Source organism: Arvicola amphibius, chromosome 4 (assembly GCF_903992535.2).
Source record: "Arvicola amphibius chromosome 4, mArvAmp1.2, whole genome shotgun sequence".
Lineage (NCBI taxonomy): Eukaryota > Metazoa > Chordata > Mammalia > Rodentia > Cricetidae > Arvicola > Arvicola amphibius.
Window position 1 is genome coordinate 128,063,858 of NC_052050.1, and position 14,364 is coordinate 128,078,221.

The following is a 14,364-nucleotide window of genomic DNA, read 5'->3' on the forward strand; positions in this document are numbered from 1 at the left end:
CGCCGCAGCCCCGTCTTTCGCAGGCCCCGCCCTCCAGGGCCCCGCCCTCCAGGGCCCCGCCCCCACCGGCCCCGCCCCCGCGCGGGGGTTTGAAGCTCCGTTCCCGCCATCTGCAGCTTCCTCCGGCCGCTGTGCATCACCTGAGGTAAATTTAGAGGCGTCTTTAGGCCGCGCCTGATTCCGGTGGCGCAAAGATGGGCGTTCTGGGCGACTGTGCTCTCAGTCAGAGCTCTGGCAAGTGGAAAATAGGGTTGCAATCACCCCTCACCCGTAATCTCTTTTTCCTCTCAAACTGAGGCCTTGCTTCACTTCCGTTCAACTCTCGGTCCCCATGTCAGAAGTCCCAACGACCTCACTGAACCCTGCACTGTTTTAGATCCTATTTCAGACCCCGACGCAGTGGAGCGTTTTCTGCATAATAAGCCAGAACAGGAGCACAGCGCTCGACGTCACATCTCAGGGGCTCTGGATACTCTGACGACAAATTTATCCCACGAGAGCCGCAGCTTGCTTCCACTCGCTCTTGCCTGGATGTACGTGGGTACACGGGTGTCTACCGTTTGTTGGGTACACAATCCGTGCTCCTGCCTTTCCGAAATACATTTCTTATTTTATTCATTTCCAACAGAGGCTTATTAAAAAGGCTAAGTGGTTTGCTCTGGCGAAGAGCAGAGCCACAATAGTTAAATGCTGATTCCAGAAACAAGCTCTCCAAGTGAGTGAGGACCAGCCCTTTCCCAGTGGGATAAACTAAGCAGTAGGACGCATTTAACGCGTTAGCGATGCTTTGATGCTTCCTGGAGGCTGTGGTTCAGAAGGAAGGAACTAGTTAAGAAACCCTGATCTTGTGGGGCCCTCACCCCTCCGTGTGCTAAAGGTTCTTAACAAAAATGATACTTTTAGATACAGCTTGGCAGAAGTTTTCTGCCAAGCTGTATTGACTTTGTCTAAAGGCATCTGCTAGAACAAAACATGGAGGTGATGCCTTTCGTCTGAGCCCGGTAATTTCTCCTCACATCGGTGACCCAGAGGGAGCCCAGAGTGTTCTGGGCCTCCTCAGAGAGGAAGAATTCAGGAAAAGTAAAGGAGTGTTTTCCAGGTGGCGGCAGCTGGAGTATAAGGGCTTCCCAAGTAGTCGAGGAGCTGGGAGTGGTCATTGCCTTCCATTTGGTGAGAAAACTGAACTGGAAGTATAGTAGATATTTGTATATCTGAATGTGTGTGTGTGTGTAGATAATCGTTTTAGGGCCAGATTCTGCAGGGATCTTTAGACGTCATAAGATAGATTCCACATTAATTAAATAATACTGTGGATCAGTAACAAGTGTTCCTGTGAGAAGCTGTAAAAGTGGCGTGAGGGTTTGGGTGGGAGATCAGCGCGGATGAAAGGGAGCATGAGCTGCAACAGTGTATTGTTGCAGGCTTTCTCATCCCTTCTAGTAGGTCTTATGGACATTTGGTGTGGGAAGTCCTTCCCAGTGATTTAATTAAAAACAAAAAACAAAACAAAACAAAAAAAACCCACACCATCTCGAAATGGTGGCAAATGCCAGTAGGATTTGCAACATGAGACAGAAGCACCGGAACTTTACCTGGTAAGCCACAACCACATGGCAATACACAGATTAATGGAGATGGGTTAGTTCCGGATGTAAGAGTTAGCTAAAAATATGCTTAAGCTATTGGCCAAACAGTATTGCAAATAATAGAGTTTCTGTGTGATGATTTCGAGTCAGGGTGGTCAGGAAATGAACTAGCGTCCTCTGCCCACAGACATTGAAATATGACTTCTGTCCGTAGGCAAAGTAACAAGTGAGGAGAGAGGAAATTCAGTCGTTTATGTTTAATTTCTTAGCTTGTTATACATTCTAGAAAGTAAGCTTACATAGTAATATGTTTGTAAGTGAATTTTAATAGCATGCTTTAAGGATGACCATTTGAGAGTGAATGCTTACGGAGCAGGAGCTACTGTAGAGAGGCATTGTAGAGTCCAGAAAGGACGAGCTGGAGGGGTTGCCTGCGTAGTTAGAGCCCTTGCTGCTCTTCCAGAGAATCCAAGTTCAGTTCCCTGGCACCCAACTCAGGTAGCTGGAACCTCTTGGAGATACAGCTCCAGGGGATCCAACACCCTCCTCTGGCCTCCAAGAACACACACACACACACACACACACACACACACACACACACACACGGTGCACGTGGCGTATGTTCGTACAAATACACACATGTAAATGAACATGAATGAGGTAATAAGAAAATGTTGAGGAACTGGAGGGATGGCTTAGTAAGTGAAGTGCTGGCTGTACAAACATGAAAGCCCGAACTCAGATCCCAGCCCCCATGGAAAATGCTGGGTATTGTGGGGAGATAGAGACCCAGGGATCCCTGGAGCTTACTGGCCGTCCGGTCTAGGTCTATTGATGAGCTCCAGGCTTAGTTAAAGACCCTGTCTTAAGAAATAAGATGGAGAGTAACTGAGGAAGATAACTGTCATTTTTTTTTTGGCCTGCACATTCATGCCCACGTGTGAACCACACATGTATACACAAACACACGAGTATGTACATTCACACAAAATATTGTCCAGTATTTTTAAATAAAAGAACATCATAAATACTAGAACTAGAGTATCTCCAGTAAACACAATACCAGAGGATCTAATCTCAGGGTAGAGGGAGAGGTTGGAGTTGGAATGGGATTTGACTGGTGTCAAGATGTCAAGAAACTGGAGTGTGTACAGTGGCCCATGCCTGGAATACAGTACTTGGGAGGCTGAAGCAGGGGGATTCAGTTTGAGGCCAGCTTGAGCAACCATGGGAACAGCCCATCTCAGGAAAAGGAAAGGAAGGAAGAAACCAAGAGCATGACTAAAGGAAGCTCAGGTATACCTACACCTGTATTAGTCAGACTTCTCATTGCCGTGACAGACGCCTGGCAGAATAACTCAACGGAGGAAGCATTTATTTGTGCTTTAAAGTTGTCGGTCCATCTTGGCAGGGCCGGCCGGCGTGGTAGCACAGCAGTTTACATGGTGACAACCAGACAGCAGTATTTCCTCAGCGAGGCCCCACTTCCTACTTTTCACCACCTCCCAGCAGTACCATGGTAGCAGGAACCCATCCAGGGATTCATGGTCAGTAAGTTAGAGTGTGCGTGATCTCACTGCCTTTGACGGTGACCTCACAGAAGCCTCAGAAGTGTTCTTTACAAACGTGGGCGTATTGAAATCCAGTCCAGTTGACAGTGTTAATGATTACAGTCTGAATGAATGGTTACTGTAAAGCACCTGTGTGACGTCATATACTTCCCCCCCCCCCCCCCCTCCACCCCCACCCAGTCAAGTTGCTCTTGGGAGCCAGACCATCCACAGTCCTTGATGGACAAGTCTAGTAAACCCAGGCAACTTGGTCAGCTTTCTGCTTCTATTCCTCTCTCCCTGCTCCCACTAATGACTGTAAGATGACTAATCCTGTTTTCTAACGCCAACCCTTCCAGCTGTAGACTGCAGCAGACGTGCTTAAATACTGCGTTGGTGCCGAAATGAACAACAGAGCTCTAGAAGCCTGTGCCTTTAAACGCGTACAAGTGTTTTCCCGTGGAACTTGCAGTCCATTACTGAAAATAGGCTCTGAGTGGAAAGGAGCTGTGGCATAAAATTATTTAAAAGAACAGTAGGACTCTTTCCACAGCAGGAATTGAAAGTATGTCTGATATGGTGTCATATTCCCCCAGAGGGTTGTAATGGGGGCTACAGTCGTCCCCAACCAGAAGGCCAGGTGCTGCTTTGTCTCTATGTCCTTGCTTTTGTCGCTCAGCCCCCCTGCTCATGGGTCAGGCTCCAGTTGTTCTCGGACAGCTCCAGCTGTCACACGTTAGCCAATTCAGGGCCACGGGAGATGCTTAGCATTGCTTTCCTTCCTTGTTTCCTCAGCAGGGTATCTTCAACGGGTTTTACATTGTGACTCTAGGACTTTCATGGATAGCATATTCCCACAGTCATACCAGGTTGTGTGTGTGTGTGTGTGTGTGTGTGTGTGTGTGTGTGAGACGATTTTAGTATCACTAAATGTGAACACGTATATGGCCATTCTTAGTTATTTTTTGACTCTATGATTCAGGTATGATTGCATTCTGTTTGTTATTTTGGGGCAACAATATAATTAAGTTGCACAGAATAAAATCAATTAGGTTTTCTGAAATAGAGCAGACTTTTATCTATATATGAATCAAATTAAAGTAAACTGAATATGGAGGAATCTTTCTTCTCAATTTTTTAGGGCTATTTTGTGTTTCTTTTCAGGGAATATGCCATTTGCTAATGAGATTGTGTCACTGCAAAGATTTCTGCTAAAATTGAAGACAAGGGCATTGCCAGAGGTAAATAATAATTTGCCCCTAAATGCTTTAGTATATTTTTCTGTCTCACTTAAAAACTAATATATCTGTTTTCGTATGAGCACATAATAGCACAGCTGATATTGATGAAGAGCCCCAATTTATCTAATTTTGTGTAAAAACCAGCATGAAACTTGCTGATTTTCTTTTAAAAAAATCCAACAGATTTATTTTTTTAAGTGGGTCTCTGGTTAAAGCTGGGCAGTTCTACATTCTGTCCTGAATTCATTCGGTTTGGATGTTGTGTAATCTGAAATGTCCTAACTCACATGTCTGATTGACTTTGGCTTCTCGGGAGCTGTCTTTGGATATCTTCCTCATGTGGCCCTCACCCTCTGATGTGCAGTTATGTGGAAAAGCGATGGTCCTCTACCCCTTGCTGGACTTGTGACGGCAGTCTCAGGGCGGGACTCCAAGAGAGCCAAGTCTGATCAGAAGCACCTGATCTTTTGTTTGTCAGCGTGACCTTGGCCCAAGCTGGTCCTGTGGTCAAACCCAGAGTCAGTGTGTGATTGAGCTTAGGTGGCACCTCGAGCTGGGAGAAGTAGCAAAATACAAAGTTTATAATGACATACAAATGAAGCTATGCCTGGAGCAGAATTGCCATCCCTCTGTTGTGTTGGGAGGAAAGATAAGAACAGAAAGCTGACCTTCCACGATGCCTAGATATGACCCGTACACTAAGAAATGATCACGCAGGAGCAGGGTCCAAGACAGTAAGCATCAGCTGAGCAATAGGTTGGCCGCAATGAAATAATAATGATACTGAAAACATTCACCCAGGGCTTTATAATTCATAAAACATTTTCATGTGTCTTATCACAAGGTGCAGCCTAGAACATTCAAGAGTCAATTGATTCCAATTGTAATTGATTAACCAAGATTTCATGGAGTTTTCATTAACTTCGCCATAGTCCTAAGACTAGTAGAGGGAAGGTCTGAGGATTTGTAGTGACCAGCTCTGTTCCTGTTCTATGGTGAGACTTGTTTGTACAAAGAAGAAAATGTAAAGAAAATAAACACACAAGTGTCAGGAAACCAGATTTGAGATTATACCAGGCAGAATAAATGCTAAACTAAAGAATTAATATTTTTGTTTGTTTAGTACTAATTGATAAAAAGCTTTCTGAGGTTGGATTTATTCTCTCCCTGCTTCTGAACCAACGATGAGGAAATGGGAATCAATGCGGAAGCAAATAGAAGAGCGAGCATCTAACTATGAGAGGAAGCCGTTGTCGTCTGTGTATAGACCGAGACTGTCCAAGCCAGAAGAACCACCCTCCATTTGGAAGCTCTTTCATCGTCAGAATCAAGCTTTTAATTTTGTTAAAAGCTGTAAAGAGGTGATTGCTTGATTTTGTTTTAAATCTTAAGCAACACTCAAGGTTTAAAAACATTATTTGTTATCATTTCAAATCAGATACTCTACCAAGGAAACACAGTAGTAATCTTGATAGCACAGGACTTGTAAAAATATCCCTTTGAATTCCTTAACCACTTAGTATGTATTTTAGTAATGAAAATAATGGTATTTCTTTTAGTTTTACTTTATGTATGTAAGTGTCTTTATCTGCATATATATATATGTGTCACCTCATTCAGTGTCCATGTAGTTTAGAAGAGGGGTCAGATCCCCTGGAACTGGAGGCATAGATGGCTGTGAGGCACCATGTGGGTGCTAAGAGCTGAACCTGGGTCCTCTGCAGAAGCAGCAAGTGCTTCCAACCACTGACCCATCTCTTGGCCAAAGAATGGCATTTATTATCTTGTTTGTAAAACTGTGGACTGTGTGGCAGCATTGACGTGGAAAATGCTGGGAGGGAGGATGAGCATATTCCCAGCACATTCAGCAAGCGAGAGGACCTGCTTAATGTGCACCAGCCTTACGAGGAGCATGGAGGCCAAGCCCAGAATTAAATTAACCAAGCAATACACATCATATTGCCTACTGTTTGTTTGTTGTGCTCTTATGGAATATAAAGACAAGTAAAAGATAAGATGCATAATTAAATACATAATTACATAAATACATAAGTAAATGTAACTTGGGCCAAATGCTCTGTGGGTAAAGGCACCTGCTGCTAACCCTGATAGCTTGAGTTTGATTCCTGAGACCCACTCAGTAGAAGGAGAGGACTAATTACCTAAAATTGCCATCTGGCCTCCACATGCATGTCCTGGCAAGTGCATCTCCCCACCCCAAGCATCCCACGCATATATACATAAATATAATAAAAATATTTAAATAGTTTAAATATATTGTGATTACGATCATTGATTCTGTGTAAAAAACAAAAGTTCTTCATATTGGAGAGAAATAACTTGTGCAGGTTTCCACAAAATAGGAGACATTGGAAAAGCCTTCTTACTCATTCTGTGCAAACCTAATTCAGACATCAGGATTTAAAATTTATACACAGAGTCATTTGAATTTGCTCTTTCCAGAACCAAATAGGGATACACTTGCCACTCACCAGTGTAAAGTTTATTTCAGAAAGATTTTTCCTGTTCTGGGATTTGATCCCAGGTCCTCACATACGCTAGGCAAGTGCTGTACCATTGAGACACAGCCCCAGCTGCCAAAAGAGCTTTAAGAGTCAAGCAACAGAGTCTTCGCATGATTTCTCATTTATGAAAATAGACTCACCAGCTACTTCTAGCTAGAGGGACATAAAATTTTTGTGCGTGCCTGAATTAGCAGGATCTCCTCATGCAGAGCCTCCTGTGTGCTGGATTAGCAGAAGTTCCTGATGCAGCAGCTGCGAGTCACCATAACTTAAACATATTTAATCCTGTCTACATTTTTGTAGGAAAGGAGAATTTATTAATATATTTTAGTTGAAATAGTTTATAGTAGTATGGAAGTTTTTGTAATTTTGTCAAAGGACTCTAATTTTACAAACTAAGAGATGAAACTGTCTTAGGTTAAATGAGAGTAAGGAAATTAAGAATGGACTTTCTCCTTTTTCAATTTTATTTTTTTTTTTTTTAAAATATTTATTTATTTATTTATTTATTTATTTATTTATTTATTTATTATGTATACAATATTCTGTGTGTATGCCTGCAGGCCAGAAGAGGGCACCAGACCCCATTACAGATGGTTGTGAGCCACCATGTGGTTGCTGGGAATTGAACTCAGGACCTTTGGAAGAGCAGGCAATGCTCTTAACCTCTGAGCCATCTCTCCAGCCCTCAATTTTATTTTTAATCTGGAAAGTATGTCTGTGTCTTACACGTGTATCTTGTCACTGATTTAAAATGGGGGCTGAAGAGATGGCTCAGTAGTTCAGAGTTACACGCGATCCAATGCCCTCTCCTGGCCTCCAAGCATGCCTTGCATGAGTATGGTACACAGAGAAATACCATACATGCAGGCACTCACACATACACATAAAATAAAGACAAATAAAAAATTTTTATTGTATGAGTACTTGCATAAATGGATGCCTGTGTACCACATACATGCAGTGCCCGAGGAGGACAGAAGAGGGCATTAGACCTGGGACTGAGGTACAGACAGCTCTGAGCTACCATGTGGGTGCTGGGAATTGAACCTAAATCCTCTGGAAAGAGCAGCTAGTGAGTGCTTTTAACCATTGAGCCGTTGCTCCAGCCAAAAAATAAAGAATTGTTTTAGATACACAGTTTTTAAGGGCTGGAGAGATGACTCAGTGGTTAGTAGCACTTGTTTCTCCTGCAGAGGACGCAGGGTTGAGTCCCAGCACCCATGTGATGCCTTACAATCATCCACAACTTCAGTTCCAGGAAATCCAGTGTCACCTTCTGACATCTTGGAGACCAGGCACACATACGGTATGCATACATACGTGCAGACCAAATGCTCACATGAAATAAAATAAATAGATTTAAAAGAAAAAAATTAATGTATAGATTTGAGATAACATGGGTGTGGTAACTGTCTCACTTTTAATAAGTTAATTGTTCATATTCCAAATTTTGCTGTCTTGAATGGCAAAATTCTTTATGAACCTTTATTAGTTACAGCAGAACTTAGATTGGCTGGTTGTAAATTTTTCAAAAATTATTTTAAATTTTATACAGAATGTTCACGTATTTGCTGTGGAGTGCAAAGCAGGAGACGGACAGCGTGTTTACCTTGTAACGTCCTATGCTCAACTCTGGTTTTACTACAAGTCCCGGTAAGTAGCAGAGCAGCGTAATTAACTAAAGTTGGGTTTCCATTTTTTTGTTGGAATTAATTCATGCCAAACTGGTGTTCAGTTCCTGGCTACATGATTTGGTATTTGTCTCAGGGTTAGTATTGGTGTGGTGAAACACTGTGACCAAAAACAAGTTGAGGAGCAAAGGGTTTATTTGGCTTTCACATCTACATCGCTGTTCATCATTGGAGGAAGTCAGGACAGGAACCGAAGCAGGGCAGGAACGTGGAGGCAGGAGCTGATGCCAAGGCCATGGCAGGTTGCTGTTTACTGGCTTGTTTCCTATGGCTTGCTCAGCCTGGTTTTTGTTAGAACCCAGCACCACCAGCCCAGGGATGGCACCGCCCACCAATGGCTGGGCCTGCCCTGTCAATCATGAAAATGCCATACAGGCTTGTCTGTTTAGAGCCCAATCATATGGAGGCATTTTCTCAGCCGAGGTTCCTGCCTTCCAGATGACTGAAGCTGTGTCAAGCTGACATAAAACTACCCAGCTCATTATTCTTTAACCTTTAGAACTGAGTTCTGAAGTTCCTTTTAAAAAGATGGTTACGGTACTCACAGAAGCTAATCATAGACTCATTTATCTTTCTGGCAGTCATTGACTCCAGTGTTTGTAATTTGGAGGTTCCATATTTGACATCATTTTTTTAGTACTTAATTTTCTTCTTTTTTATTTTTTTATTTTTCATGACAAGATTTCACTAGGTAGCTCTGGCTGACCTAGAACTTACTGTGTAGACCAGGTTGGCTTTGAACTCACAGAGAGAAGCCTGCTTCCCTCTCCTGAGTGCTGGAAATAAAGGTGTACAACATCATGCCCTACACACATAATCTTTTAAATGTTTTTTAAAGTTCATTTATTTATTTTACATGCATGCATGTGTGGTGTTTGCATGTGCCCACGTGTGCACTCATGCACTTGTGGACACACGTACCATGGCGTGCAGGTAGAGGTTAGAAGACAGCTTTTAGGAGATGGCTTTTCATCTTCTACCGTATTATATATTCATTTAATATACCTGTTATATTAATCTGTTTCTCAGACTTGAGTTATCTGTGGAAAGGGGAGTAAATCAATGACTTAAAATGCTTTTATAATAATGTTATTTAAGTTATTATATAGCTTCAGTTATAAAACTAGATTTAGTTATGCTTGTATACATGCATGCCAGTCAAAGGTGAATGAAGATTTTTGTTTGAGTGTTTCTTTTGTTTTGGTTTTGGTATTTTTTTATTTTTTATTTTGTTTTATTTTATTTTATTTTATTGTGGCAGGGTTTCTCTGCATAGCCCTGACTTTCTTGGTATTCACTATGTAGACCAAACTGTCCTCAAGCTTAGAGATCCACCTGCCTCTGCCTCCTGAGTGATTGGGACTTAAGGCATCCACCACCACACCTGGTCCATAGTGGTTCTTAATACAGTGTGACAGATGGTGTTTTGTTGAAACACAATCTCATCTTGGACTGTAAATGTAGGGCTGTCACAGTGTATGTGGTACCCACGGTGACTGTCTGCACTGTCGGTGAAAGGCTGTCACAGTGTGTGTGGTACCCACAGGGACTGTCTGCCTCATGATGATGTACTCCCATCACTTTTACTTTTTAAAAACTTTTATTTATTTTTATTTCTGAGTATGTGTGAATGCCACACATGTGCAGGTGTTGAGGAAGCAGATGTCAGATCCCCTGGAGCAGGTGTTATAGGTAGTTGTCGGGTACCTAACATGGGTGCTGGGAACTGAACTCGAGTCCTCTGGAAGAGCAGTAAACCGTCTCTCCAGCCCTTGCACCCTTACTTTTCCTGTTTAAACTTACTACAGACCCTTTATTTGTAAGAGTATAGCCTGAATTTCACGTATTTGCATTTTTGACTCAGCACCATTCCTCTCATGCCTACATAAGTCGGACAATTATTGACTTCTAGAGATGCAGATTTTTTTTTTTTACTTTTTAAAAACCATTATTTTAAAAACATATTTATGGAGATAAGATTTTAGTAAAGATTTAAGCACTGGTCCAGAGGGGAGAGAGAGAGACTGAAATAGGAAAAGAACAATTTACACAGTTAAAAGAGGTGTGTGAAGGTGTCTCAAGAGAGAATTTCCTTTCTAAAATATTTTAAAGGGTGTGGGAGAGACGGCTCAGAGGTTAAGAGCACTGACAACTCTTTCAGAAGACCTGGGTTCAATTCCGAGCACCCGCATCTGACCCCTCACACAGACATACATGCAGAAAAAAACACCAGTGCGTATGAAATAAAAATAAATACATTAAAGCATTTAAAAGTGTCTTCTTAAACCAGGCAGTGGTGGCGGTGCATCCCAGAACTTGTGGAGGCAGAGGCAGATGAATCTCTGTGAGTTCAAGTCCAGCCTGGTGTACAGAAGCTCAGGACAGCCTTGTCTACAGAGTTCCAGGACAGACTCCAAAGCTACAGAGAAATCCTGTCTTGAAAAACAATACAAAACAAAACAAACAAAAAAATTGTCATTCCTAATGAAAATATAGATTTTAAAAATTCCCACAGAAGATACATGGATGTGTGTGTGTGTGTGTTTCTGGGATTCTAGTTTGAGAAAGAACATTCTTTTCTTAAATAATATTTGTTCCAAAATGACAGCAAAAGCAGCAAATGGAAAAGTTAGACCATATCAAGACATTTGTGAGTAAATAGCACGGCAAGATTGACCTTCTTTGCCAGCTACAATTTTCTGAGTGCAATTGTTAGCGTCATTTTGTCAGATATGCTAATACTGTGAGCCACAGACTTACTGTTAGCAATAGTCTTTACCAGTTTATTAATTCATAGTTATACATTCATAAAGCACAGTGGTCACTGTTCTTGAGCACAGGACTAACTCCATATTCTCAAAGGTGTAAGGGGCGGGTAAGGTGACTCAGTTAGTGAAGTGCTCACTGTGTGTGCAAGTCTGACCCCCTGAGCTCAGTCCTGGTACCCATGATGGAAAAGGAAGTGGCTTCCGCAGGTTGTCCCCCTACTGTCACGCCTCACCCCAGTAATACTGCGTTTAAAAACTGACAGTGTAAGATACAAATCTGGTAATTTTGAATTGTTCAATTTAGGAAAACTCTCTTGCATTGCTATGAAGTTATTCCTGAGAATGCTGTGTGCAAGCTTTATTTTGATTTGGAATTTAACAAACTGGCCAACCCAGGAGCTGATGGGAAAAGGATGGTTGCATTGCTCATAGAGGTAAGTCCTTCTCCCACTCCCACAGTCCCTGGCTCCTCTGTATGTCACACGTACTCCGTACTTCTTCTACTTCTCCTTGTTAGTTCTTAACAACATTATTTCTGTGAGTAAACTATGAAACCAAATGAAAATTCAATTAATGCCCCGTATATTTTTTAAATTACTATGTTTAGTTTAAAAAGCTGAAATAAATGACAATGTGAACATTGTTTAACTTCACTGGAAATATAAAACCTTATCTGTAGCAAAAGCCAGAGAAAGCAAATCTCTTAAAATTGGACACTGAGATGAAATTCGGAGAAATTTTGACTGAAAGTATTATCAGATTTTGAACTGGTGGGAATTTTGGAAATTGTAATTGCGCCTTTATGAATAAAAATAATTAAGACTCAAAGAGACCAGAACATATCTGGATGCTACAGATAGTAACTGGGGAAACCTAGAATACAAATAGTTACGTCTGTTTTCATCTAAGTAAAGTGTTAATATTTAATTTTTTTATTTAGCTATGTTAGTAAAAAGAAATACGGACTTATATATTGATGTCTATTTTTAAAAACTTAAGATTGTTTTGCCTAAATTGTATGAAAATTGCATTGACCATGGAGCCTCAGAGTAGGTTTAAATTTTTTTATTTTGAATGTTAACCATATGAAAATTTTATGAAAAATAATTTTATAGCTTGAAAATGTATCTAAATCTAAATGTTTTTGCTAAAGGAGGTCTGCTAATTTTGTTAGATCTTTGCATATTTGACTTTAAGTTTACATGAAAGATATTTGTAGATACTTTCTCCTGACTCTGAAGCAAAACAAACATGTAAAATTCTCCAAAACAAACAAATCGTTTTAGTCTTAAAATAGGCACTGAAGACTCAATATGTTGTTTTATTGTAACTGGTAAATTGTATGGGCTGTTGGTGGTGGTGGTTGGTTGCGTGTGTGCGTGCGTGCGCTTGCATGCATGTGTGTGTGTGTGTGTGTATGTGTGTGTGTGCATGCTGTCCTGAAACATGAGGCTATCTTCCAGACTTTGACTCTGGAGTGATGACCGCAGGTATGAGTCACTGGCTTAGTTTTTGACTTTGTGTTTGTCATAATTAATTCATCAGTATTGACTTTCTGGTTATGTGATCTATTTCAACAATCTAATATAGGATTTCTTACATAGATGAGTTACAAAGAACTAAGATTCAGAGGTTTTCGTTGCTACTATTAAACAAAGTGCTACAGTATATTAGAAGGTAGAAATATCCCTAATGTAAATAAACAGAGGATAAAACTCATGTGTTAACTAAACACATGAAAATTAAACACTAAGGGTTTAATTTTTTCCTCTTAATTCTTTACATCTTATCTATATAACCATTAAAGAACTAATCTATATCAAGAAAATGTGGAGGTCGTTGTAGAAATCTAACTTCAAAATTGTATAACAATTTTATTTAACATGTTTACTATTTGATAGAACAGTTCATATTAGTATTGTTTTAATATAGCTATAAATAATTATATTGAAATTAATTTCATTTTAGTTTCTTTGCGCATAGAAACTTTATAATCTAGTAAATTTGTTTTGAGACTCATGAAACTTAAATTAGGTTAGCTATTTGTTCTTTTGCTTCTATATTTAAGTGTTATTGTTTGTTGTGTTTTGGCATGCATGTGTCACAGTTCACATGGGGACGTGAAAAGATGACTTGCAGGAGTTGTTTCTTACTTTCCACCGTGTAGTGATGGATTAGTGTCTCTGTGTTACTTTCATTGGATAATAAAGAAACTGCCTTGGCCCTTTGATTGATAGGACAAAAAATTAGGTAGGCGGAGTAGACAGAACAGAATGCTGTGAAGAAGGGAAGTTAGTCAATCGCCATGCCTCTCTTCTCTGGGTCAGATGCCATGAAGCCAGTCACCAGGTCAGACGTCCTGAATCTTTCCCCGTAAGACACCACTTTGTGGTGCTACACAGATTATTAGAAATGGGATAAAGCAAGATGTGAAAATTAGACAATAAGAGGCTAGAAATAATGGGCCAGGCAGTGTTTAAATTTGTGTGTTGTTATTTTGGGGCATAGAGCGGCGGGAAGCCGGCCCATAGCTCCTCACTACAGAATGGCGCCCACGTGGATAACTGAATCCACAGAAAGCTTGAGAAAGCTTGGGAAAGAATAGAGTAAAGCATGGCTTCTTGGTAGCAGCAATTTCTCGGGTCAGAACATGTGTTTTTCGGTTTTCAGCCGTAGTAGGAAAAAAAGCTGTGCTGTTTTAAAATGCCGGCTTTCTGGGTCATCCTACCAGGGCAAACTCTGACTCTTTCAAGCAGGCGATCCTGACTATGGAGCTTTTGATTGTTGTTTAACACTGCTGCAGCTTGCTTGCTGGCAGGGACCTTGAACCGCCACAGAGTTGTGGTGATAAACATGGCTACAGCCCGTACCTCTGCCATGAGGCTGGAAAGCTAAGGAATGGGCTGTATCTAGCTGTCAAAATCACAGCTTTAGTCCTACTGATATTGTTTCGTAAATTAAAGACTCATGTGGTCCAAAAAGAGAGATATACAGTAAAAG

The 14,364-nt window shown here is 41.0% G+C and overlaps 1 protein-coding gene across 2 annotated transcripts in view; it reads left to right on the forward strand.

Moving 5' to 3' along the window:
- The first annotated feature begins 71 nt into the window (after positions 1-71).
- The window catches only part of Primpol (primase and DNA directed polymerase), a 38,246-nt gene continuing 23,953 nt past the window's right edge, over positions 72-14,364 (forward strand). The window contains exons 1-5 of one of the 2 annotated variants that reach the window (XM_038328911.1): positions 72-145; positions 4,301-4,377; positions 5,501-5,738; positions 8,461-8,558; positions 11,669-11,798. In XM_038328911.1, the coding sequence (XP_038184839.1) occupies positions 5,562-5,738; positions 8,461-8,558; positions 11,669-11,798 (405 nt within the window). In that variant the 5' untranslated portion in view covers positions 72-145; positions 4,301-4,377; positions 5,501-5,561. The remainder of the gene's footprint in view (positions 146-4,300; positions 4,378-5,500; positions 5,739-8,460; positions 8,559-11,668; positions 11,799-14,364) is intronic. The other variant, XM_038328913.1, reaches the window with a different exon arrangement.